Source organism: Balaenoptera ricei, chromosome 1, assembly GCF_028023285.1.
Source record: "Balaenoptera ricei isolate mBalRic1 chromosome 1, mBalRic1.hap2, whole genome shotgun sequence".
Lineage (NCBI taxonomy): Eukaryota > Metazoa > Chordata > Mammalia > Artiodactyla > Balaenopteridae > Balaenoptera > Balaenoptera ricei.
Window position 1 is genome coordinate 170,451,064 of NC_082639.1, and position 27,996 is coordinate 170,479,059.

At 36.7% G+C, this 27,996-nt stretch overlaps 1 protein-coding gene across 12 annotated transcripts in view; it reads left to right on the top strand.

Moving 5' to 3' along the window:
- Nucleotides 1–27,996, top strand: part of ENAH (ENAH actin regulator) — a 149,314-nt gene that overhangs the window by 89,715 nt on the left and 31,603 nt on the right. For 6 of the 12 annotated variants that reach the window (XM_059941659.1, XM_059941650.1, XM_059941680.1 and 3 more), the window contains exons 4-5: nucleotides 21,666–21,722; nucleotides 26,562–26,646. In XM_059941659.1, coding sequence (XP_059797642.1) covers nucleotides 21,666–21,722; nucleotides 26,562–26,646 — 142 coding nt within the window. The remainder of the gene's footprint in view (nucleotides 1–21,665; nucleotides 21,723–26,561; nucleotides 26,647–27,996) is intronic. The other 6 variants (XM_059941670.1, XM_059941691.1, XM_059941715.1 and 3 more) reach the window with 1 other exon arrangement.

Below are 27,996 nucleotides of genomic sequence, written 5' to 3' on the forward strand. Positions count from 1 at the left end.
CCCCCCACATCTCTAAATCCTCAAGCAAAATTTTTAAATTAAGAAAAAACAGCTTTTTCTGTAGCTCGTCATACTGACCTTTAAAAGGTGCTCTGTGTACATGTTTAATATTTCCATTTCTTTTATGAAAAGGGTGGGTGGCAGGAATGTTTTCCTTTATTTTGTTTTTAACTTGATGTGCAAGTATCTAATATACTGGAAAGTACAGGAGGTGCTAAATACAGTGAGTTCTGTTTGGAATTTAAAAAACACAAGTCACACGTTCTAACATTTTTGAAGAAGAGCTGAATTAGTGCTTTCTTTTAATACCAAAAGCTGCAGTTTATCAGTTTCCTTTGTCTAATGGAAATGGACTCAAATAAGTACATTCAAAATGCGTTATCCCGCCTGATATTTTTGATTTCTGTATTATTTATCAAGTACATTTATAGCAGTTTTGCAGATAATAGTTATGGATTATATAAAATGTAAAGTCAGTCCTTTTCATGATTGGTGGGTGTGAACTTGCACAATCTATTTCATTTTGAAAAAGATTTAAGTCATTTGAAAAGGAAATAATTTTTAAATTCCTTTTTTTTTTAAAAGGAAAATCATATTAGTGTTCAGTAAGATTATTCTACTATTGTTCTACTGAACCAAGGTTAAGCATACCTTTATAAGAGGAAAACCTTAAAATATTTTACCATTAACTAAGACTGCTTTTGCTGGATTTTGTTTTATATCTATTGAAAGCAAGATATCCTCCTGTTGGAAATTTTCTTTAGACTTTGTAATTAAATATTTATAAAGACTGAGATTCCATTCATTTTTTTAACTGTTAACTTGGCCTGATAAACCTTTCACTGTGTGCATTTGTATGAGTTTTATCTTAGCATTTTTTAATTTTTTTGAAATATGTTTTGGAATTAAATGGATTTAAAATATCTCAAAAAGTTTCTAGAAATACTTTATATGTTTTATAGTGACAGTTATTTTTCATTCTTCCAGAATGCCAGTATTCATGGGAGCAATATTAAGGTTATATCACAGAAACCATCAAACAGGTTTTGAGCTTAGGTCCTGTGCTAGGCACTGGGAATAAAGCTAACATGATAAGGCCTATCCCTTGCCTTCCAGGATTTCACAGCAAAATTAGAATTCGGTTTGTAAAATGTTGTGAATGAAGTATGCAGAAGAAAATTCTAGCGTAAAGGAAAGTTTTGAAGAGAAGATGGTGCTTGAGCTATGTTTTAAAGAATGAGCAGGTGATAGAAGAACATTCTGGATTGGCTTGGAGGCATGAGAGCCTGGAGCAATTGGGAAACAAGCAGGTGATGTTGTGGCTAGGGCACGAGAGTTTCTATTGGGGGAGGGAAGTCACAAGAGATAAGACGGGGAAGGGCCTTGTATTCTTGCTGAAGGGTGTGCAACTCATGATGTCGATCTGCGGGTAAGGTCTTTGAAGGGTGCTGAATAAATGTTTGATGTGATCAGGTTTGTGCTTCAGGACAAAAGTGATGGATTGGTGAGCATGTGGTTGCAGGCATGGAGGTGGGTTTTGGACGCCGCTGTGATAATATCAGTGAGAACGATGAGGCCTGAAGTGACACGGTATAAAGAGGAAAGGAGCCGAGTGAAGAGGAGGTGACAAACTTTATTCAGTGCCTACCGTGCCTGTGAAGACATTGTTCTAGGCCTTCTACTTATGTCCTCATTTAGTCGTTAAAGCAGTTCTGAGGCAAGAATAATAATCTGTTTATCAGGCACCAGCTGTGTGGCAGGTCCTAATTGGGCACATTTATTACTGATAAACTTTATAACAACACTGCAAAGTTGGTGGCATTATCCTTGCTTTAGAGATGATGGAGCTTTCAGAAGGTCACTGGCCTGGCCCAAGGGCCCACAGCTAGACAGTGGCTTAAGTGGCGTTTGTACCCAGATTTAATTTTAGCATTCAGCCTCTTTCCACTATATCTGTGAGACATAACGGACAGGTCAGGGAGGAGAGGGTGGTGTTCTAAGACAATTACCAGATGTGTCAGTTTGGGCAACTGGTGACGATGGATTCTAAAGGTGGTCTTGGATAATAGTTTTCACTTCTAGCTCTCCTTAATCAATAATCTTACTGGAGAAGTAACACTGAAACAGATAAAGCGTTAGCTGTTCATCAGGATTAAATGAGTAACAGGTTTGGGGGTTGGGTGGGTGGGACAGTTTTCTTGTGGGTGCTGCCACGTACTGCTTCCTTCTCTAATTTACCTCTTCACACCCTTCCCCATTTATAAATTCAGTCTCCACAATAATGTGAGGTTAATCTGTCACCCCCAATTTCGAATTAGGAAGACTGATATGGAGAGGTGGGACTTCCCTGAGGTCACATATACCTAGAAAGGGAGGCACAACGGGGATTGGGTTTTCCGGCCCCTGGGCCATTTCTTTTTATTGCATTTCTCTGCTTTTCAATTCAAGATCTTCAAAGCATATTTTAAAAGGCTTTTGAGGGAAGTCAGTTTCAGGTGAGAAAACAGGAAAGAGAAGAACTTTCATTTACTTCTTGTTTTATGGTTTTTAGTAAAATTTTGTGGTCCTTCATTTTGATTTTGTGGAAAGAACTTAAAATTGGAGGTAAAAGACTCCAGGGTTGACTCTTCCTCTGGTGGCAGGTTGCCTTCTCTGAAGCTGTTTCCTTATACTATATAAAAGGATCATGAGAATACCTGTGTTAGGATATCATGGGAATTAAATGAGATAAAGGCATTAGTATTTTTAAACTATACAGCAGAATGTTATTTTTTAGTGCTAACATTTAAAAATACACAGAAAATTCTACCATGTGGATTAATTTACTTAGAGGAATAAAAGTGGTAGAGAGACTGAAGTTTTCTCCAATCTCTTCTTTGTCTTTACTGCCTGGTACAGATATACCATGTTATGTTCCTCCTCCCCTGTAGAAAATCAATTAATTTATCCATCCTTGGATACATGCAAGGGGAAATAAGACTCAAATCTTGCCCTCAAGGATTCTTCTACTCTTGTAGAGGAGATAAGACACAGTTATAATCCAAAAGAGGAAGTCATATCTGAGGTACAGATAAAATCCTGTGTGAGTATGAGAAGGGGAATGAGATTTCTTTTCACTGGAACAATTGGGGAAAGTGTTAATGATGAGATGGCTTTTTGAGCTGATTTTGAAAGATAGATAAAATGCAGGCATAGGGACATGAGCGGTGGGGTGGGGGGGGAAGGCATATCCGGCCTAGGAAATAGCGTAGGAGTACAAAAGTGGAAAGAATGAGCTTGTTGTAGACCAGGAGTCGTTTGATTGGCCTGGTGGGGATTAAAGTCAGAAAGGTAGGTCTGACCAAGAAGGGCCTTTGAGAGCTGTGGGTGATAGAGGTTTAGTGTACATTTTTGAGGAAGTGGAATGACGTGAACAAAGCTGTACTTCAGAAGGCCGGCAGTGGTTTGAAATGGGAGCTGCTGGAGGCTGTGAGACAAGCCTTAAGTTTCTGAGTGGAGGCAGAAATAGTAAGAATAGAGAAGAAAATTCAAATAGGAGAGAGATTACAGTGATAGAATCAGGTGCGTTTAAACAGGAAATCACTATTGTATGACTGCTTCATCCCCTTAGGTAAGTTTTTCTTTAAAAAGGAATTCTGGCTGCCCATTTTCACATGGCAACAGTAGAGATCTCTGGGAGAGTATCATATCTGTTTGCAGATAATGTGGGACCTAAGGTTATTTCTGCTATGTGAAGAAAATCAGTAGTTTGGGAAAAAGAGGTGAAAAATGAAAATGTAGTTCAGCATAAGTTTGAATTTTTCCTGTGAACCTGAGTCCAGGTTTTAGAAAGAATGGTACATGGGCACAGTTTTTGTCTGTAAATAGCTTTTAGAGAACAAATATGTTAAGCCCACAGTTTAGTAATTTATTAACAGAGTTAGCATACACGTTATATATGAATGCCCTTTTCCTTGGGAGATAATTCTGTTTGGGTTAGAACAATGATTTTCAACTTATTACCCCCAAAGCTACTACAGAACAACTGATAGAGTTCTGAGATAATTTTCAGTGTTTTGGAAAGCTAAATAAACGATGTACATCATACATTCCAGTGATAAGGTTGTACCTCCTAACTCAGATATTAAGCTTCTTTGTTTGAGACTAAATTTGTCAGCTCTTTGTGGAGATGCTTATTTATCTAAAACCAGTAAGTTCTAGTTAACTACTGTTGACACTTTGAAGATCTTGTGATTGTGCCAAGATACTGATAAGAAGAGTTGCAATAGTCCCAGTGCCTGAATTGAACACGACCATTTATATATCTTTGCTTACTTATGGAAGAACAAAGATTAATGATAAATACAGTTCCTTTGGACAAGCTCACCCTAAACATGGAGTCCAAGGGGGTTAGTTAAAATAATAAATGGGTTTCTAGTTGTTGAAAAGGTTGGGAACTACTGAGTTAGGCTTCTGGTTCCTGTGCCCTACCCATCATATCTTATAGCCTCTCTCCCAGCCTTTCTCAGCCAGCGTTACGTAAGAGAGCTAAGTGCTTATGCAAAGTGATTTGGGTGACTGTTCTAACATATGAATTATTATATATATTCATATGTGAATTTTTATTTATAATAAAAGAATTTTAAAGTATTTACTTCATGACTTTTAAGCTTCTAGTCACTAACTGTTTGGGAAAGCTGCTTTGGCTTGACAATAACTCAAGTCTGATATTGCATTTTTCATAAGCACAGCTTTAGTCTTATGTTGTGGGACTTAGGATATTGTCCTGCTCCAAAGTGGGATTGATTAAATAACTAAAAGAGACAAGATTTTTTTGGTAAATCTGTATTTCATAATCATATAGAAAGTTATTTTAGCCTGAAGTTTGTTGTCAGACAGACACTATTCTGTCTCTCATTCTTGTTTCTCTGCTTCTCTGGTAGTTGGGCATCTTATTAATGTATTGTCTGTTACAGGTCTAGCTGGTGACTTCAGTTCTTCAGGCTTATTTTACAGTAAGCTTGAAATTTAATTAATGGTGCTGCAGTGAACTGAGGATGTCATCCATGATTATTTATGTGTTTTCCTGTCTGAGATTAGTAATTTGTATACAGTTACTTTACTTGTATTCCTGAATTTTAATCATATTTGTTGCCCATAAATTGGAGAAGCGTTTGCTGGCTGTTAAACAGTCGAAAATTCTGATACCTTTTTGTCGGACTTTTTCGTCTTTAAACGGGGATGCAGGGAGAAGCTTTGATAGAATAGAATCTGACTTGTCCGTTGATGACAAGACACGAATTGCAGGAACCACTTCTACTCTCATGAGACCAATCACAACACACAGTGGCAGCCAAATCTGTGGCCCAATTTTTACAGCTTAATTTTTTTCCAATTGAAGTATAGTATATTACAATATTATATTAGTTTCAGGATCACAGCTTAATTTTGGACATGCTTTCATCAGTCTGTAAGTGAGAGTGTGTACCGTTGGGTTGTCCATGTTTGTATTCAGCAAAGAGCATGTGCACATTGGTGCAGTGCCTCTGAATTAACATTGGGCATTCCTGTTTTTATGATCTAGGCAAGATAGAAAAATTCTAATTAATCTTTTGAAGATGGTATTAAATAGTGGTATTTTGACATCAGCTTTTTATATATAAAGAATATTATGACATTGTTTTATTAATCCATTAAAAATTCCTAAGAGGTAGATGATCCCATCTAAAAGAGGAAAAGCCACAGTAAACTGAATTACTTGTACTTCTAATAGAGGTACTATGTTACATGATACTAGGGAAACAAAAATGAATGATTCGAAATTGTTGACCTTATGGAGCAGTTGTGTGGAGAAGATACGCCATGGTCAGACATACCTGCAAGGCAGTGTAAGTACCATGCATGGTACAGAGTGGTAATTAGGAAGTGGTATAGGCAAATATAGCATACTACTCATGTAAAGATACCAGAAATAACTCCTTTAAGGTAGACCTGCTATTTCTGTAAGCTTTTGCAATTTCTGAGATGATTCACGTGAGGAAACAAATGACTGCTGTTTTCTGGAAATTTTCAGTGATATTTGGCTATGAAAGTGCCATTCATGTAGGAAGAAATGTATTTTTATTGAGGAGTTTCCTATGCAAATATTGTCCTGATCTTTACTGTGATAATACTATTCAATATACTAAAAACAAAGAGTTACTTTTTTCTTATTCAGATTTAAAGTCACTGGTCTCCATGGATTTAACATTTTCTTTAAGTCTTAGAATCATACATCCCCAATTTGAAGATATTGACTGGATGGGTGATGTTAATTCCCGGGAAACAGGTCTCTAGTGTCTTCCGCAGATAATACTAGAGAATGACCTTATGTTCATAGGAGGTAGGGTGGATTTTTGCATACCTCTGTTGTGTGTACCAAATAATCTTGCAGTGGCTTTCCATTGCTCTTAGAATAGAGTACAGGCTTCTTAACGGGACTCTGGGTTCCTTCATGAGCTGGCCCCTCTTGACTCTGTGTTAACTAAACGCACTCTCCCCTGCTTCAGGTCCTTGCACCTTCTGTTCCTTCTTTCACCACAATGGGACTTAGTGTTTTCAAAAACACTTTAAAATGATAATTTCTGGACTGTATAAATAAATTTGGCAGAACCAGTTAGTGACAGTCCTAATACAGTGACATTTACTAGCAATTTTATTTGCACATAAAGATCAAATTATTCAAAGTGTCTCCTTCTGCCAGAGGCCAAAAGATATATGCATACATACATTTTTTTTAATTTTTAAAAATCATATTAAAAACCTATTAATGAGATTTTAAAAAATAGTCAGTTAGCTACTTAGTTAATTGTGCCGGGTCTTAGTTGCCACAGGCCGGCTCCTTAGTTGTGGCAATCAGATATTTTATATTCTTTTTTGTTCCTGAACAAAGGCCTCAGAATCCAGTATCTATTTGATAACGCTCACAGCATAGCTCAGCACGGAAGAGCCACATTGTTTTTCTTTGGCTGCTATGTACCAAACAGCCTTCTGTACTGTTTTACCAAATGCATGTATTTAATACCTGTTTTAAAAAACATAGTGAGATCTCAAAACTTTAAATTGACTAAAGTAAGATTCTCTCTGTAGTACTACTTATTTGACCAACAAACACTACCTGATAGCACCGGTGTGGTGCACTGAGCCTTACTCTAGCATATCGGGATAAACCCTGTTGCAACAAGTGTTCATCCTCCAAGTCCCCAAGGCCTCTCACACACTGCCAGCGAAACTGCTTCCTGCTTGGGAAAGAGTGCCCCAGTTCGTTTCTTCAGAAGCTTGAAGGCTATGGAAGCCCTCCAAAAGGTTAGAGGGCAAAGAACAAGTCTAAAACTGGCACATTTGTTTAAAAAAAAACACTTGTCAATATTACAAGAGCCAGCTTGCTTTCCCTTGTGACACGGTTTCTTAGGAGGCAAGGGATGTGGCCATGTGACTTGGACAAGCTGTTTCCCTCTGTCTCAGTGTCCCACCTATGAGTGGGTAGTCTGACTAAACTTAATTACAGACATCTGAATAAGGATCATGAACAGTGGCATCTAATTTCCAAAATAAAAACAGGAGAATGAGTATGTCTTTTACAACAGGACGTCAAGTCTACCTCAATGATATTGCTAGCCTTGAGTCCAGTGCTTCTCGCTCAGTGCATTTGTGCCCCCCAGGGGACATCTGGGAAAGTCTGAAGGTGATTTTGGTTGTCACAACTGGGAGGAGAGAGAGGGAATGTTACGGGCATCTAGTGAGTAGAGGTCGGGACCTTGCTAAACACTCTACGATGCACAGGACTCACACCCACAGCAAAGGTTTATCTGGCCCCAAAAGTCAATGCCTTGGTTGAGAAACCCTGCCTTAGAGCAAACCACGGATACTCATCTTTAGCAGGTAACAGGGCATTTACTACCCACCTGTAAACCTACAGACTTCCCGACTTACACAGCTAATCCTGTGGCAGGAATGAAATAGATAGCGTGTGACCATCTGGTAGTATCTAGGTTTGCCCCTCAAGTCACATGGGACAGTGCTAGAGACTGACATTTTCTATATTGGAGGCCTTTGGCAAGCCGCCAGTTTTCTAACCTAAAAAGTCTAAGCAGCATTATTACAATACACATAATAACACGACAACTCTGCTTTTATAGAGAGATTAGATGTGGGAAAGGAGCTTATCTGACATCAGAAGGAAATGCTTTAAACGCATCACATCTGCTGGTTTGACTGTCAAATCTTGACAGCTGGAGAGGTAGGAAGGTAGACAGGAGAGAACACACCAAAGTTACGGGCCTGCTGAGTCCTCGGGTCTAACCATAATACACTTCGTACTGCCCAGGGTCCAGGGATATGTTCTAACACCCTCTCAGTCACTTACGGTCCATAGACAGACCAAGTGTAAATTCACAATTACCAGCAAGTGTACCAAAATAAGGCAGAGTTAAGAAACTTAAACGCGAGCCCTACCTGGTCTTTTTCTTCTTCATCGACAGAATCACCTGATTTTGCTTTTTCAGGGTCTTCCTCAGGTTTCCGTTTGGCAGGGCTGTCACACACAGTAAGGCCAACTGTTAGCTCAGCCAGACCCTAGACTTGCAGTGGGCACAAAACAACTTATACTCCTCCCTACCAAGAGTACCCTCTGTTTGGAAAGATTCAGGGCACGGACACCCTCTTCCCTCCAAGGAGAAGCCCTTTTTGCCAGGACATTAAAACAAGCTTCGAGCTTAATGTTTCTTTGGATGACAGGTTTAGAATACCACCGTTTTGCAAACCCTAAGAAATAATGGATCTAGACTTTGATCAACGGCTGCTAGAATCACCAAAGAGACATTACATGCCTCTGATGGACAGCCCCATACCGTCAATGAAGTAGCACAAAATAAAGCTGGAATCTGATCAGGACTCTAGACCTAACTACCAGTTGACGGAAAACTGGAGACAAGGGAACACATTCACCACCGAAACGATGCAGTCAGCCAGACCTAGAAGCTATTAGACAAAATACCTATTTTCTTTAAATAAATGGCAAGAAAATAAGGAATCTATCACTTGAAAGGCTTAAGGAACAAGTCAACCAAACTCTGTTACACAAGGGGAGGTATGAACACTGCTATATATTTGTTAGTAAGGAACTGTTACACTTTATAAGGCATGTTTTGTCTTCTTCAAAAGACTGTTTGCTAGATGTTAGCAATTACAGCAAAATATGAATAAAAAACTTGTCAGAGAAAGAGACCTTGTCAGCTAGAAATATTGTATTTGTGGATAAGATGACATGTCCGATTTGTTTCAAAGTAATCCAGCTGGGGGGACATGGGTGTGTATGGAGTTGTAATCCATTTGGAATAATTTTCACTTGGAGCATATGGGGGTATAGATGAAACAACAGCCAGGAGCTGTTAACTGTTGATACTGGGTGATAGGTACACAGGGGTTCATTTTACTATCCTTGGTATTTTGTGTATGTACATTTGAAGTTTCCTATGCTAAGAGTAAAAATGGATGAGGTCTTCAGAAATGCTGTTCATGAATGTCTAAAAACAAAATATCAAAAGGAAAACCTAAGCAATGTGGAAGTCTGAATTACTAAGTTACATCCTACTAATTCTACATGTGTTTTACCAAAAACAGTTGGCCCCTAAAATGGGGGCTGTCCATTCATTATATACTGACCCCCTTGTGAAATGAGATGTGATGGTGGTCTGCCTGGTAGTTTGCCTTGTAATCCTGGGGCTACATGAGACTTCAGCTGCTTACAGAAAAGAAACAAAAAAGCCACTATGAATAAAGAGTTCACAGCCAAGGTACAGTTCTTCAGCATTAGCAAGCTGGTGCACAGACCAGGTTCTGAGGATTAAGTATCCTTCTCTTCTTATTCTAAGCAACCACCGTCTTCATAAAGTCATCAAATTAGCACTTGCCAGTGTGCTAGGCCATTTTAACGCAAGCTCTTGTATGAAGGGCCCAACCCTGAGACGGACAAGGAAACAGAGCCTCTGCTTATTTCGTCAAACGATGAAGTGGCCAAGCACCTGACCTGAGCTCAAGTCCCAGGCTCTTATTTTTAAAAATTCCAGAAGAGTTACTCTGACTACAAGCGGGGAAGGAGTCTAAGAATAAATGTTTAGCTTAAACAGGCATGTAACTTACAAGTCATAAATATCAGCAGCTCCTGTTTTCTTATACCTCATAAATTCAACCACATTTGGGGATCTAATGCTCTATAACTTGGTCGAAGACAAAAATTTAAAGTATATATCTAAGCTAGTTAGAAGTATACACAAGAGGGAATTCCACGGCGGTCCAGTGGTTAAGACTCTGCACTCTCACTGCCGAGGGCCCGGGTTCGATCCCTGGTTGGAGAACTAAGATCGTACAAGCCGAGCAACACAGCCACCCCCCAGCCCCCACCCCCCAAAAACTAAAATTAAAAAAAAGATACACAAAAAACAAGTACTGCCGGTGGAGCGGTTGTGTGTGAGGGGAACCGACAGACCCTATGGCACCAAGTCTGTCCTCCCCTTAGGCGGTACCGGACTCCAATGAGGTCAAACGAGTCAAGTGCTCTTACATTTTGTTTCTCCATCGGACTTGCTTCTCCTGGGCATGCAAAGTTTGGAAACAGGTTTGGGGGACTTCTTTTTCTCTGCTATTTCCACTCTGCGCTCCTCACCACTTGTCTGGCTCCCGTTTTCTAGACATCCATTCACTTCCCGACTGAAAGCATGAGCTCCGTTCTCCAAGGACAAATCTTTTCTGTTAAACTGTCTCTTTCCAAATCTTTGAGCCTCTGACTTGGCACTCCTTCCATCTGGAGAACTTTTTTGATAACTGCTTTCATCACAGAATGATCAACAAGTGGATTTTTTTCTTATATCCAAAACGACCAGAGTTCTGTTGCTTTCAAGGGCCTTTAGTAAAGCCTTTGTTCCTTCACTGGTGAGGCCACACTGCTGCAGGTCAAGTGCTCTAAGCCATAAATCCTCACTAAGAGATTCTGCCAAAGCACTTGCACCCAGGTCACCAATGAGCGTGTTGCAGTTCAGAGTGATGCGCCTCAAACCAGCCATACGGTCAAGATCAGGTCTCCTGGAACGAAGACTCTCAGCCCAGGTTTCTTCATGCCTTCTGGTAGTCTGATACTTCAAGATCTTGGCCATGTGATCTGCTCCCTGCCATGTCATATTACACCCCGTGAAGTTTACTGTCTTAAGAGTGGTAGAGTTCTTTACACCTTGACAAATAATCCTCCAGACCACTACTGGACACAGGGAAGAAGTCGGCCGCGCTGTCGCAGCTCAGCTTCACCGGTCATCACGGCCCGAGTGCGGCCTCGGGGACGCTGGCTGTGGACACGATGCCCACACCCGCCTGGGGGCCCCGGCTCGCCTCCTGGCCCCTCGGGCGCCCACCGCCCGGCGGCTGCGACCCGCAGCGTGCGCAGGACCCGCGTCGCAGCCAGAAGACGCAGGGCCACGGGTCCCAGTTAGGCAGGCCCCTCCATGCCGCGCTCACTGTGGCGCCGGCCTCATCGCCCTCCGCGCCGGGGGGCTGCCGTTCCAACCGGCAGGCGGCCCCGTGGGCCATACATACATTTTTAAATGTACCCTACAATCTTATTAATCTGGACTAAGATATATAAACAGCTCTCAAATATAGTTAATACAGTAGTAGTAATTTATAGTATTATTTACATGAATAGATGTTTGAGTCTCTAGAGTTTTGTTCTTAGGAAGCTATAACTGTTTTTCTGCTCCAAAGGGATACTATTCTTTTGGGAAATCAGCTTGAATTATATCTTTTCCCTCTTAAGTAGGTACTTTGGCCTCAGTTTGGGTAGTACAGTTTTATTTTCAAGTATCATAACACAGATAAGAGCTAGGTTTTCAGGACTCTCTGATATTTCCACATTGTCGATTAGTCCAGCAGTTATTTATTTCTCTGCCAATATTTATTTACCCTTTTATTCATTAAAGTATGAATTTGAACACGTGTCATTTAAAACTTGCCGTAAGTATTTCTTGTGCATTTTATCTTCCTGTGAATAGTGATGCTATGGTCCCTGCAGCCGGCCTGTGGAGTCTTGACTTGCTTAAAAACAAATTCAGCATGAAGTCGTTGCCGGAAGAGATACAACCAGATTGCCTTTCTAGAGACACCTCCCTGTTTTCTAGAGTCACCCCTCCCTTTAACAGTTCTCTTGTGCCCTGCCTTCTGATGCTTTTTGGTCATGAGGCTTGGGGAAATAACTTACCTTCACCTGAATTTCTTCACACTGGGAATTGGCTATGGACCAGACTTTTTCCTTGCCTTTTTTTTTTTTTTTTTTAAATTTGTTTTTTGGCTGTGTTGGGTCTTCGTTGCTACACACAACCTTTCTCTAGTTGTGGCGAGGGGGGCTGCTCTTCGTTGTGGAGCACGGGCTCTATTAGCGCGGGTTTCAGTAGTTGCGGCGTGTGGGCTCAGTAGTTGTGGTGCACGGGCTTAGTTGCTCCGCAGCATGTGGGATCTTTTTGGACCAGGGCTCGAACCCGTGTCCCCTGTATTGGCAGGCGGATTCTTAACGCCTGTGCCACCAGAGAAGTCCCTTCTTTGCTTTTTAAAGAGTTGATTTTTTTTTTTCCTGGAAGCTTGTGGGATCTCAACCTTATAGTCCATTAAAAACTTCAGATATAGATTTCCTGGGTGTTCTGGGATTTCTTTATATTATGCTGAACAAGGCTTTATAGGAACCCCCACTTACCCATCCACATAAAGGTGTTTTTTTAGTTGAAGACGGTTTTATTTCCCTGACTTTTGTTTAAATATTTCTGGTCTTGTATATATCTCCTGCTTCTTTATTATAAATTTATATACAGATTCATTCATTCTCATATTTATTCTCTCCTATTTGCATTATGTAGATGGATTGCTATATGTAAAGGTACTTATAACACATAGTAGGCCTTTAGCGAGTTCTGATTAAGTTACATTGATTCTGTAAAACTCCTATTTAGTTAAATAAATTTATCAGTCACCTACAATGTGCCAAGTTCCATGCTGGTTGCTGGTAATGGGAAGATGAGTATGGCACAGATACTACCTTTGAGCATCTTGAAGTCTAGTGAGGCAGACAGCTGACTCTAACGCAATGTAAAGTAGTAACTCACAATAAATTGGAAGGACCTTAGGCTCTACCAGTTTTGGTATTTTACAGTGTGTTTCCTTCTGAGCTCTAGCTGGTATTGAAGTTTTCTTTTTCCCCTCCCCCTGTTTTGTTTTTAAATAACAATGTATCACTGCTGCTTTTGTAGTTCATTTTTAGAGAATGAGTAGTAAAAGGCTAAGATTTAACGTGGAAAATGTCTCATGAAGAAAGTAAAATGACATAGGATACAGGTTGAACTAAAATATTACTAAGAATATCACTTAAAATACGATAATAAGTATTTTGTGCACAGTTTTCCAGAAGAAGTTGTTCTTTATCGGGTAACATCTATGGATTCTTAAGAGTGGGAATATGGCATTCCTAATTTAAAGTTTCCTTAATTTTTATAAGTTTGACCACATAGCTAATGGCTTTTTTTCATTTTCTTTCTTTGTCTGAATATTTGATGTTTCCTCTAAATAACACACCCTCACGTTTGAATTGTCATATCAAATTTAGACCTACTAATTATGAGTCATATTTTTTAAAGAGTAGTGAAATAAAGATACATATTGTTATGGATATAATTACATTTCAGAGACTGAAGTTAATGATGTTTAGTTTGTAGAACAAGTTTATTTTTATGTACTTGCTGACAGCCCACACCAATAACTTTATTTATATTTAATTCTATTTTGTAAACCCCATGTGAGGTAAACAAACCCAGTTTATCTAATTTATTATATATTCATCAAAACTATTCTTTTAATAAAATTTTACTTATTTTTGAGTTTCCAAAAGTAAATGTGGACATCTTTGTCATTTAAGTGTTAGGGTTGTCCGGGGTAGTTTTAGATAGAAGTTGCTTCTTGGTTTCGTTGATGAAGTATCACGAATTATTGTCCAGAGAAAATGAGAAGGGCAAGGGCAGTAGGGTTCCCAGGGAGAAGTAGACAGCTGTCCTGGTTTAACTAGGACAGGCCTGGTTTTCGATGAACCATCCTGAATGGATATGTATTCAGAGTCATGACCTAAGAAATGCCTTTGATTTTTGTTTCTTCCTGAAAAATAACATGATGGCAAAGGAACCTTCCCAGACCAGCTCTAGTGTTTGGAAGGGACATCCAGGTGCTGGCTCTGCAGTCCTTCCAGACACTTGGGGTCATGCTGGTATTATTAATCGAGTCACTTCTTTCATTGTGTACATCCAATTCTCTCATCAGAACCTAGAGCCAGTTGGAGCTCCACCTGACAAGAACTGCTCTGGGCAGTAGAACTTGGATTTCCAGCACAGCATTTTGCTTTTCTAGTGAAAAAATTTTTTCTGATTAAAAAGTTGTATGCTTATTATAAAAGTTTAAGCAGTACAGAAAATCATAATGAAGAAAGTAAAAATATCTAAAGTCCCACCATCCACGCAGTGGTTAAGAATCCACCTGCCAATGCAGGGGACACGGGTTCAAGCCCTGGTCCTGGAAGATCCCACATGCCATGGAGCGACTAAGCCTGTGCACCACAACTACTGAGCCTGCATGCCACAACTACTGAAGCCTGCATGCCACAACTACTGAAGCCCACATGCCTAGAGCCCATGATCTGCAGCAAGAGAAACCGCCACAATGAGAAGTCTGCACACCACAAGGAAGAGTAGTAGCCCCCGCTAGCCACAACTAGAGAAAGCCCATGCACAGCAACAAAGACCCAACGCAGCCATAAATAAATAAATAAATAAATAAATAAATAAATAAATGGATGGATGGATTTTAAAAAATGTTTAAAGAAAATTCCACCATCCAGAGGTAATCACCTTTAATATTTTCCGTAATAGAAAAGAAATAGGCACTGGGATATTTTTCAGCTTTATGTTATAAACAATTCTAAGATGAAGAATACAAGCATGACATGGCACTTTTTGTTTTCCTTAATAGCTTTACTATACCATACAGTTTACCCATTTAAAGTATACAATTCAGTGGTTCTTAGTATATTCATAGAATTGGGCAACTATCCCCACAATCAGTTTTAGAACACCTTCATCACATGGGAAAGAAACCCTGTGCCCCTAAGTCACTATCACCACCCCTACTCTTACCTCACCCCCATTCCTTCATACCTCCCAGCTCCTGGCAGCCACTAATCTGCTTTCTGTCTCTATGGATTTGCCTGTTCTGTACATTTCATGTAAATGGAATCATACAATATGTGTGTGATCTTTTGTGACTGGCTTCTTAGCATAATTTTTTCAAGGTTCATATATTTTGTAGCAGGTATCATGTATGGCAGTTTGAAAAGTAAGTCATTATAAGAAAGCATGTATTCATGTATCTAGGCATACTCTCTAAGTTTTAACAATTGACTTTCTTATTTTCACAATTGATGTTTGTGTGTTAAAGTTGTAGGAGTATGGTATACAGTGAAAGTAATGACTACTACTTAATATTTTTTTTAAATAAGGAGGTTACAACCAAAGCAGAAAGGCCTCCTCATATTCTTTAGTTTAAAAAACTCAACATTTAAAAACTTGGTAAATTGTGAAAGTAGAATTGTGTAGTAGTTTTCTTTGCCAAATTGAATGTAAATAGAGATGAATGCTTGGCCATTTGTGAAATCTCTGAAGTTTATTCTCTTGGTCCCCAGGCTCAGTTTTCTTGCCCAGCATTGTCCTTCCTTCACTTTTTTCCCACATCCAAGAGCATTACCTTAGAACTGCATACTTTTTTGGTTCTCTTAATTCTTTTTCTCTTACAAAAGTAGGAAAGAACGGACATGGTCTTTGAAAATTTCTGTATTATACTTTTAAAATGAAAACACTTTTCTTGGTTAAAAGAATTTCAGCTCTTTACATGTGGATGAGGAAGCAAAATTGCATGAGTTTCCTTAAAAATGATCTGAGGTGGTCTCATCTCATTGGATTGCCCACCACCCCCAAATGAGCCTGGCCCATGGAATTGGGTGCCTTTATCATCCCCCCCGCCCCAAACTTTCATTTTGTAGGATGTCACACATCTATTTTCTCTCTGTCTCCCACTTTCTTTCTTGTCTGAATATAAGTTTGTACCACTTTGCCTAATTTTAATGTATGAAAACTTTTCTCGTAAGTCTTTAGACAGATTCTTCATATTTCTTAGAAAATTTGGTATTAACCCAATTTTATACTTATGCTTATTATCTCCTTTCAAATTTTTTGAAGTGGATAACTGGGAAAAAACATATATAATTATAAAACTAGAAATAGGAAATAAGAATTCTGAGTGAAGGAGGGAGAAATAATTATATTAGTTGTCTGGAGGCTAATAGTAACTCCAGTTGAGTGTTGACTGCCAGAAAGTTCTAGTTAGTACAAAAAGGAAGCATACTAGTTGACCAAGAGAAGAATATCACAGGCAGAAGGCATGTGCATGTGTAAAAAAGGCCCTGCAGCAGGAGGAGCATATAGCTTATTTGAAAATCTGGAAGACCAATGTACCTGGAGTGTTGAGAGAAACAAAGTATGAATTGGATGAGTTAGGCCACAGCCACATCATGGGGAGAAAGCACCGGAGTTTGCTATTTATCTTAAGATCAGTGGGAAGATATTGAAGAGATTTTACTAAGGGAGATGATTTGATCTGGTTTAGTTATTGAAGTATCACTGGCTGCTGTGGGGAACGGGAGGGGTACAACATCAGAATGGACAGTTTATTTAATAGTCTAGGCTGGTGGTCCCTTAATTTTTGAGCTTATCTCCTAATGCACGTGTATTTATAGCTTATGTATATGTTTGGCGTTGACATATTGCATACATTGTAAAACATGAAAAATAGAACTGTAAAAAGGATGAGAAAAAAATTAACAGAAATGGAAGTACTACTATGTTCTCTCCTACTGTAGGGTATGTTTAGCATTCTGGGATATATGAATCCCACTTTGAAAACCAAGAGATCATGGAACATGAAGAGTGACAGTGGAGGTAGTTTGGAGAACAATGAGGAGATTGCATTAACAGGACTTGGAAATAGGTTAAATAGTAGTAATGGAAGGGCCCTAGATATCTGGTTTGCATAACTGAATAGATAACAGCTCTGGTTAGAGAGTTAACAGATACTCTAGTAATAAGCTAATCATCTTTGTTAAAGTGCATTCTACCTGAATGTGGTGTTTTCTCTGAGCATATATGTACTTAATAGTGCCTTAGTAACGAAATAGAAGGGGGTGGGGATGGTGAGGGGATTTGATCTATGCTCATGAGGAAGAAACAGAGAAATGAATGCGGGACACGGGTTACTCTTACCTTTAGAAGTGTTAGGATATGGCAGGATTGGTAAGTTATAAACCCCTCAACTTCTAGTTGACTCTTTCCATTTCTTTAACTGGAGACAGTCACTCATTCCACATCTAAAAATAAATGGCCTTCAAAACAGATGTTGGACTGATGCTATTGCCAGTCAAGCCTAATCAATTATCAGCAATTTATCAACTGTTAGCAGCCATTTTCATTCTTGCTTAGAGGGGAATAAAATGCATTTGAGGCCCTAAGTTGGGGGAGAACTAAAGAAATGAAGAGGGGCGGGGAAACCCAGTCATATAAATAGTTTTGCTTAAGATTCAGTAATGAAAAAAAAAAGAGAGCAGTTCTATATGATGGTATTTTTTTCACATGTGGCTATAGATACATGATACCTCATTTTTTGAGATATATAACGATTTTCCTTTCTTAAAAACTGCATATATTTTAAAACAAAATTTGAAATTCTTTTGAAAATGTTTTAAAATGCCACTTTAAAATTATCATCACTTTGAATAAAATTTACTATTTGTAATTCTCATGTCTTTTAGCACAGTGCCCTGCAAATATGGTACCTTTTTCCTCCCAGTTTTATTGAGGTATAATTGACAAATACAATGGTAAGATGTTTAAAGTGTACACGATGATGATTTGATACACATATAAATTGTGACAGGATTTCTTCCATCTGGTTAATTAACACATCTATCACATATTTATTTTTTTTGTTTGGTTGATTGGTTGTTTTGTTTTGGTGAGAACATTTATGTTCTATTCTCTTAGCATATTTCAATTATACAGTACAGTGTTATCAACTATGTTTTCAACTGTGTTTTACATTAGATCTTCAGTCTTTATTCATTTTGTAACTGAAAATGTGTACCCTTTTACCAGCCTCTCTCTCTTTCCCTCACCCCCCAGCCCCTGGCAACCACTTTCTACTCTCTGTTTCTGTGAGTTTAGCTTTTTTAGGTTCCACATCCAGGTGATTCCATGCAGTCTTTGTTTTTTTCTCTGTCTGGCTTATTTCATTTAGCATAATGCCCTCAAGGTCCATCCATATTGCTGCTAACAGGATTTCCTTTTTCCTATGGCTGAATAATATTGCAGTGTGTGTATATATATATACTGCATCTTCTTTATCTGTTGATGGACACTTAGGTTGTTTCATATCTTGACTATTGTGAATAATGCTACACTGAACATGGGAATGCAGATATTTCTTCAATATCCTGTTCTCAATTTCTTTGGGTATATACCCAGAAGTGGGATTGATGGATCATATGGTAGTTCTATTTTTAATTTTTTGAGGAGTATCTGTACTGTTTTCCATAGTGGTTGCACCAGTTTATACCCCATGGTATCTATTTTTGAACACAGGCAACCATACCACTGCAGTGTTTTCTTCCATTCTATTCTATATACCTTAGAACAAACAAAAACACATTTGCTTTCATGCCTTCTCAAAAATGGTTATAGTAGAACTTTGCAATCATGAGGATAATACCTGGGGCCCTAATGATGGTCAGAAGTATGATCACTACTAATTTGCATGCTACGCTGTGCTCACTCAACAGACCAGCTTTCCAGAGAGCACAAATCAAATTAAAACCAGCTGTAAGCAAACATTATCTCATTTAATCCTCAGAAAAAATGCTGAGCTGGGTAGTTTCTTCATTATAAATTTCTTTGAGATTAACTCCTGGTAGTGGAGACCTCTAATGTTAAAAATGTGAATACTAAGGGTCTACTATAGTAATTATATATTGCAATAAAATACAGTAATACCAATCAAATGACAGCCTGTCATTTTCTCCTACTAATATCTCACCCAAAGTTTGTGTATTTCCTTGCTTGTACAAAATGCCTAATGCTAAAGGACGTTAAAAGGCGGGGAAAAGCCTGAGGGATAGCTGTTTTACAAACTATATTAGAAATAAATGAACAACCGTGACAAGACTATTTCAAGGTCAGAGTAGCTCATAAGGATGGTCTTTTTTCTTTTCTAGAAGTCTAATATAGATGTTAAGTTTTGATTGTTTGATGCATCTTAACCGCTTTAGTTAACCTCTTTAGTTCATGCTTTCCTTTAGGGTGCATCCTTATTTCTCTTAGCCGTAAGCCTATTTTAATACACTGATTTAAAGAGAAGTGTCTTTTTTTTTTTAACTGAATTTACTCAATCTGTACACTGAACATTCTTTTCCCATATTCCACCCTCCTCCCTCAACTGAGTGAAGAAAGAGTTAACAGCATCAGTATTAAGCAGGGAGTGCTGTTAGCCTTATGCATATGATGGAATGAATAATTTAGTATCTTCGGGAAATGCAAACTGCAGTAGAACTCAAGCAACCTTATCAGAATTTAGATAAGTATTTTACGGGATGGTATGAAGTAAAAGTCAGTAGAAAGAATATGTTTAAAGATACCAAGTGCAAGAATGTTGCATAATAGTTTAAACTGTGAGAAGATTGGGGATTTTGGGTCTTATGTGGTAGTAATGTTTTACCTGAATTCTGAGGATTGTCAGATGACTTTTTACCAAAATGATCGGTAATGGAATGTGGCAGTTTCTTTGCTGTCAGAGACGAGATAATTTCTCAGGTTTTTCCTGTAAGTTTTTAATATTTTCCGTATTTTTTTTCCTCCTTTAAATATGAATGAAAGGAACTGAAGGGTAAAACCTAAAGACTAGGCATGTTTATTTAATAAAGGCTTTATAGAAGTAGTCATTTACAAACATCGGTAAGACAGATTTTTTTAAAAGTTTAAACAAAATATAATTATTGAAAATCTTCTAAATGGTTTATCGTCTTTGGCATGATCTGATTAGGCTAGTAGACATTTTATATGTATGCCTGTGGTCTTTTTTATGTCATTACTGTAAATATTGTGCATGCGACTTTAATAATAATTGATTAAGTGGGTGGAAGTACTTAGGAAAGGTGACATTCAACAATCTTATTTATTTTGTGTTTGAAAATATCTGCTGTATTTAATATCTTTAAAACAAGGCTTAAACATAATTGGATTATATTAAATCTAATTTCTAAAAAACAATAAAAAATTCTCCTATTTAAGATTTATTACCATTTTCAGGTGTGCATTCTTTAAATATAAATTGGTTTGGTTCTGATTCTATGCAAACTTTTAGTTAGCATAAATTGTATTATTTAAGAATACAGTTTTAAGGGAAATCTAAATTACTGTCTTGTTTGCCTTTATGTAGTCTTTCTTAAGTCAATATATTTTTAACTTGTTTATTGTTTCTTGATTAATACTAGTGGAAAGAGAAAATCTTTCCTATGCTGAAAAGAATTTCTGTAGTATTTTATTTATAGAAAAGTACTGATGTAAAGTTTTGAATGTCACTAATGTAAAACTAAAAGAAATTTAATTTTTGTTTTTCCCACCCCAGTTTTGAGTGTCACCTTGCTTTTGTAAAAGCCTTTCCCCTTTTCATAAATTATCATCTCCTTCTCATTGAATTTTTTCACTTAAAGAGAATTTACCTCATTAATACTTAAGGTAAATTTTAGTATAGGCAACCTAAATATTAAATGGCTTTTTGAGGTGGCCACGCATTTTTTAACAAGATTTTGTCAAATTCGTATGCATATATACATATTGAAGAAAAAAGGAAAATAAAATGTGGCTTGATAAAACAATGAATAGTTTTGCTGTTTTTCAAAGATGAAAAATGAAGATATTCTTATTTGACATCAATGAATATATAACACTTTAATTGCTGGAGGCTGTGTAAAATGGCTTTGGTCTTCAACTAGTAGAGATGAGTTCATCTCATGTTAAGCTAATTTAAGCATTTCCCTTAAATTTTTTTCAGCTGCAAATTCTTTTAAATGAGCAATACTAAAAGAGGGTAGCTATCATGGAATTAACTAATGGCCATAGATCTGACTTCCTGTATCTCAGGTCCACTTACTTTTTAAGATAATTGTAAAATGCAAATCGATTGCATTCTCTGATTGTATAACTCAGGAAACAATTAAGCTATAAATGCATCATTTGGTCTGTGGCTTATTATAGGGTTTTTTCCACAAGTAAGATTACACATAAAAATTTTTAACAAGTTTATGTTAAAGAGGATACGTTTTTATTAAATTACAGAGTTTCCAGAATGAGGATCTAGCTAGGACGTATGTGTAATACGTTTTGAACCTTTCAAAGCACCTTTTAGTTTATGTGAAGTTCTTCAGATGGCCCCGTTGTCCTTTGAAGCTTCTAACACCAAGGTGTCTGTTGCAGCCCAGAGCAAAGTTACTGCTACCCAGGACAGCACTAATTTGCGATGTATTTTCTGTGGTAAGCAACATTATGTTTACATTACTTTTTCAAGCTGTGGTACATACTCCTTGCGCATTTCCATAACTTTTGTTTCCTTAGGCCATGGTCTGGTTTGTGGTATTTGGGATACACAGCAAGCTACTGTTTTATGTTGTGATATTTGTTGTGGTTCATGTAGGTGATTTGGTCAGCTTTTGAGTTGGCTTCTTAGTAAGGATTTAGTTAGAATTAGGATCTCAGAACTAATTCTTGTTCACTTCTTCCAACATGAATGAGAGAAGTTTTTGTTTGTTTGTTCGTTTTTGTTTTTAACTATTTTGTTTGAGAGCAGTCTTTTTAAATTAGAATTTAAGGGGAAAAGTTATATTCATCTTAATATGATTTGGGGAATATAAATGTGATTTATTGGAAGGGAGCTTTTGCTTAACTTGAATTAATTTTCAGGTGTACATGTTGTAAGGCAGATGTGAGCTCTTATTAATAGGTTGATTTCTGATTGACAGCCTCCTTTATTCAGTAGGTTAGATATCTGTGGCTTAGGAGTGAATTTAGGCTTATAGAGTGTTTTCTTTCACTCTCACGCTCATATACACACATGTGCACATATATGTGTCGTTTGCATGGACAAGCCGGTTATGTCACTTAACCGTTCCACATTACAGTTAATCAGGTACATGCATATCCTTCTCCTTACACTAGGATGTATCTATATATGTACACATATACACAACACACACACATCTGAATTCTTTTTATTCTCATTTGATCCTAAAACTTTCTGATTTGAAAACCCAAGTTCAAAAAGTGACTTTTAAATCTTAGAGCCTTTTTTTTTTTTTAAACTCGTATATATACCTTTTTGACTACTGTATACCTTGGCTGGCCAGATTGTTTTATGAGAGATAAAATGATATATACTACTAAAATTTTATATAAACAATTCAGCTGTGTATATGTACTTTATCCATGTGCATCAGAGTTTTTGATATGATCCTTCAGTATTACTAATATTGTTTCTTTACCTATAAAGAGAATTGTTTTAAGATTGATATACTTGCTGGTTTAGGCAAAGAAGCATGTGTTATACATTTCCAAAAATGAAAATTCTAATGCATTTCTTAATCACCTGCGGTTTTATTTTACGATCTCTCCAGGTGACAGTTACAGCAGTGAGCCTGTTGTGCGGCTCCTTATAAACTCTCCACTCCTTCTCAGGTTCCTTAATTAATCGTTACAGATTAAGTGATTAATTAGTAACTTTTAGTTCTGATTTTTCTGCCTCCTCCTGGGGGTTCTTCCAGGCGGTCTTTTGAACTAGCCATGAGTGATTGTTTGTGTTTGTGTTATTAGGACTCTTTTTAGCTCTTTTGAAAACCTACTTGATGTTCTATACTTCGCTACTTAATATGTGGAGTTCCACATGCAGAATAATAGAGTTTACCCAACTGCAGAGAAAAGATTGATTTGGCCTTCATAAAGGTGAATTTTTTAAGTTGTAAAATAATGTGTTAAAAAGCAGTTTCCCCCAGTAGTATGTTTAATTGATTTAACTGTGTACAAACAATATAATTACCACATTGCTAAGTTTAAACTTGATTGTATTGTGTATAATAACACCTATTTGTCTTTTAGTCCTGTGTTTTAAATAGTCTGTGGCTAAGTGTGAAACTAGGTCTGTGAAAATTAAAATGTGACAATAAGTGAAATATGCTTTAGCCAAAACTCAGTATTGAAGTCAAGACTGAACTGCCATTCATTCCTGGTTTAGAGAGACATTCTATTCTGATTTCCATCATTTATAAGATACCATATCAGTGACATGGACACATTTTCTTTATTAGAAACGTGTGATTTGCATACTTTGCTATATGAATTCTAGCCAGGACAAATTAAGACCAACCATTGTCTTTGGCTGCGGTAATAGAACAGAGAAAACTAACCCTCATGTAGCTACTGTTCTTTATGATACAATAGTAGGAACAAAGCAGGTTCACTTGTCCCTTCTCCTTTTTTCCCCCAAAAGAGCTGTTAAGCACCCTGTGATGCTTATAAAATACTGTTACTTACCCACTGGTTAGGAAAGTACCTTTTTTGCATTCTCTGAGAACACAAATACTCATGTAGGCATATGACCTATGTGAAGTAACTAATAGTTATATTCCAGAAAATACAGTGGCAGCTGACAGCCTTGCCTAACCTTAATTGCTGCTTCATGTTGTGTGTGGTGCCTTTGGTATAATTTAACAATTGTATAACCCAGTAGAATGTCTGACAAGAATGAAGAATATAATTGAGTACCTGAAGTTCATAATTTACCTAAGACACTTTTATTTAATGCTCACAGTATATTTATATTATTTCTTAAATGCACATGAATTTCAATGTGCTTGTTATTGTTAGTCGACAACATTGATGAAGAAGAAACAAACAAAATAACCAGGTTAAATATGGATGTGAGAAAATGCCAGGGGAAGGCGTCCTCTCTTCTGCCCCCCAGTTAAAGAAGGTGTTTGGGAAGACAAATAACCCACTATCACCAAGAACCATGTAGAAAAGAATTTTAAGAGTTGTTCAGTTGTTCTTGGATTCCTCCCATTTTAAAAGGATCTTCCTTGTAGTAAACTATTTTTATAATTAATAATATCAGCCAGAAAATATTGCCCACATTTTCAAAACCTCCTTTTAAAACAAGCTTGCTGAGTAAACTTTTAAATTAAAAAAACAATCCAAAATAGTTTTTATAAATTGCTAAAAGAAACCTTTCTCACATTCAGATTTTTTTGTGAGTTATATCAAACTTTGGACAGTTTAATTAAAAAAAAACACCTTTAAATAAAATCAGTAGGAGTGAGTTAAAATTTTGACATCTTTCTCTTGAATTTATGCATTTGAGTTAAAACTTACATCAAGAGATTTTAATTGGTGAATTTAATCTATTAATATTATTGTTGAGCTACAGTGCCTGATGTAGATGTGAATTAGTAGGATCGAATTCTTTGAGATTGATGCCAAACAAATCTACCTACTGACATTCACTGCTTAATTATTTGAGTAGCATGAAGTTTTAACTTAAGTACACAAACATTGTTTTTAAAACTAGTTAAACCATGATGGTCTTGTGAGTTGCCCATGCTAAATGCTCACATTTAATATTTTTGGATAAATATAACTTTGGAAAATACTTCCCCAAATAGTTTATATTTTCTCACACTTACCCTCCCACCTTGTATGTCCCCCTCCTCTACCAGAAGAGACAAGTAAAGTACTAAACATTAGGGTATGGCTTAATATGACAGTCTATTTTTATATCATTATGTTAATATTCGAAAGAAGGAAAGAATTCCAGTCTGTCTCCTAGACACATTACATATTTTCATTTATGCAAACATTTAAGTGCACTTTTAATTTTAAAAGCTTTATTTTATTTTTTTTGCTGTTACTGATTACATGGGGTTAATATATTTTTATATTTCCTCTATGTGGCTCTTAAAATAGCAGAGTCTTTTAGGAAATCTAATGAAATATCGCTGCAGTTGTCATCTAATTTGTCTTCAGAGGACAAATTAAATGATTAATCTAAAAACATGTGTAAAGAGATGAGGAGAAAATTTAGTAGGTAAGTTCAGATCAAATTATTTGTTTTTTTACACTTGGGATATAAAAGTACTGTATTATATTCTAATGAACCTTATCCTTCTCTTTGTGAAATCTTCTCCACTAGTATGAAATACTTTGTGCTTTTAACTCATAGATTACAAGAGTTTGCTTTAGCACATAGAAGCATTTATTTATTAATTGTTTTTTATACTAGTGGTCTACAAAACACTTTCAAATTGTCTGCTAGGGGCCTTTGCTGGCACACTAGAATTCACAAATATGTGCAGCGTATCATTACTCATATATTTCTCTCCAAGAGTGGAAGATAACTACTGTTTCTTTATTCTCTTGTTTACTGGATTAGGTTTCAAGATTGTTCTGTTGTAACCATAGGCATTGTATATTAGGTCCAGTATTTTATTTATCTCATTTTATGACACATAATTTTTATATCCAGTGACATTAAAATGTCCCATTATTAGTGGCCTTCTTTATGAGATGCTAAAAATGGGTCTGCATTTTATATGATGTGGGAATGAATGGTCATTAGTTTCTCATGACAGAACCATGTTGGTTTGAATGCAGGTTTTTTTTGTTTTATTTTGTTTTTACCCCAAATGAAAAGTTATTATGATTACCTGTGTTACATTAAAAATTCAGAGAAGTAGGTTAATTATATATGGAAGTTTAGCAAATGTTTGTTTTCACCAGTGCTGGAAATGCCAGGCCATTAAATAAGAATGGCAACTTAAAGTGGGCAAATTTGATAAATGCATTAGCATGCATCAGTCTAGTAATAAGGTTCTCATGCTCTCTCTCTCCTGTTTTTCATTTCCAGTGTTCTATTTAGGTGAGTTTTTTGAATTCTGATTTTTCATTTAAGTTCTCCCTCTCCACTTCATGAATAAGTACCCCAAAGAGAATGTCTCATTGTCTTAGAAACGTCAAGCTTAGGTGCCTATTCAGATGCTCATTGAACACTTGTTTTACTCAAGCTCTTCATATATAAATGTTTATTTTTCCTTTATTGTTGATGTTTTCCATTTGTTTCAAGTAAGCCTTCTGGAGATAATGACAGTATTATGTTGCAGTCTTTCATTTGCTGTGTGTTATATGAAGCTTATATTTTATTTTGCTAAACCAAAAGAAGATACATTTGTAAATATGTGATGGTTTTATGTTATTCTCATGATTTTTATCTCCTCTATCCAGTGCAATATAAAGATAATGTTCATCTATAATGTTTCCCTCCCTTTTTAGGGCCGACATTGCCTAGACAAAATTCACAACTACCTGCCCAAGTTCAGAATGGCCCATCACAAGAAGAATTGGAAATTCAAAGAAGGTAAATTCACAAGTTATTTGCACCTTTCCTTTCTACTACGGAAGACCAATCTGTGAACATATGATATTGAAAGTAGATTATGTCTCATCAGCCATTTGGAAGTCTGAACTTTTATTGTTGTATTAAGTTTTAGAATCACTGTTAATAATCAAGCAGATTCTTAATAGGCTGGACAAAAGATGTTATAAAATTTCATATATGCTTTTTTGGTAAAAATCATACTTGTGAATTTAAAATATTATAATATTATATTATATTATATAATATTATTAATAATATATATAATATTATATTATATTATATATATTATATAATTATATATTATATAATTATATATATATATATATATAATATATATATATATATATAATATATATATAATTATATATATATATATATAATATATATATAATATTATATTATTATATATATAATATATATAATATTATAATATATATATATTATATATATATTAAATAATTACATTTCTGTTACTACTCTTAGGTAAGCTGTTAGTGGGTATCAGTAATTGATTTTTGAAGACTGGTAAATGATTCGTATTTGGTGAGCTAATAATAATGGATGGGGTAGGAGGAAAATGATGTGAGTAGTGTGCTCCTTGGGTGTATGTGTGCATGTGTATGTGTGGTGTGCATAAACAAACTTGATAGGGTTTTTGCTCAGAACCATAAATTATAAATGGATTATTTTAATCAACAGCTAAAAATTCTTATTCTTCAAGTTATTTTTCTTGGCTTCTGACTGTTACAAAAAGGAAATGAATTGCTTAAAGAAAAGTTTAACAACATATTTTGAATCTGGTTTTGTTTGGGACTGTCCATTGCACTTTGAGGAACATCAGTTGCACTTTAGGGACAGCAGTTGTACAATGTGAAGACAAGAAATGGCCGTCTACTTCTGGTTTCTAAAATTTTGTTGATGAGTGGTGTTAGGGATTGAATAGTGTCTCCCAAGAAAGATACGTCCTGGGGCTTCCCTGGTGGTCCAGTGGTTAAGACTCCACACTCCCAATGCAGGGGGCATGGGTTTGATCCCTGGTCAGAGAACTAAGATCCCGCATGCCGCATGGCACGGCCAAAGGAAAAAAAAAAAGAAAAGAAAAGAAAGATATATTCTAATCTCCACTACCTCAAAATGTAACCTTTTGGAAATAGAGTTGTTAGTTAAGATGAGGTCATACTGGAGTGAGATGGACCCCTTTATCCAACACGACTGATGTCCGTATAAGAAGAGGAGAAAGTTACAGAAACAAGATGGCCATGTGAAGACACAGAGACACAGAGAGAACACCATGTAAAGATGGAAGCAGAAATTATAGTGATGCTTCTA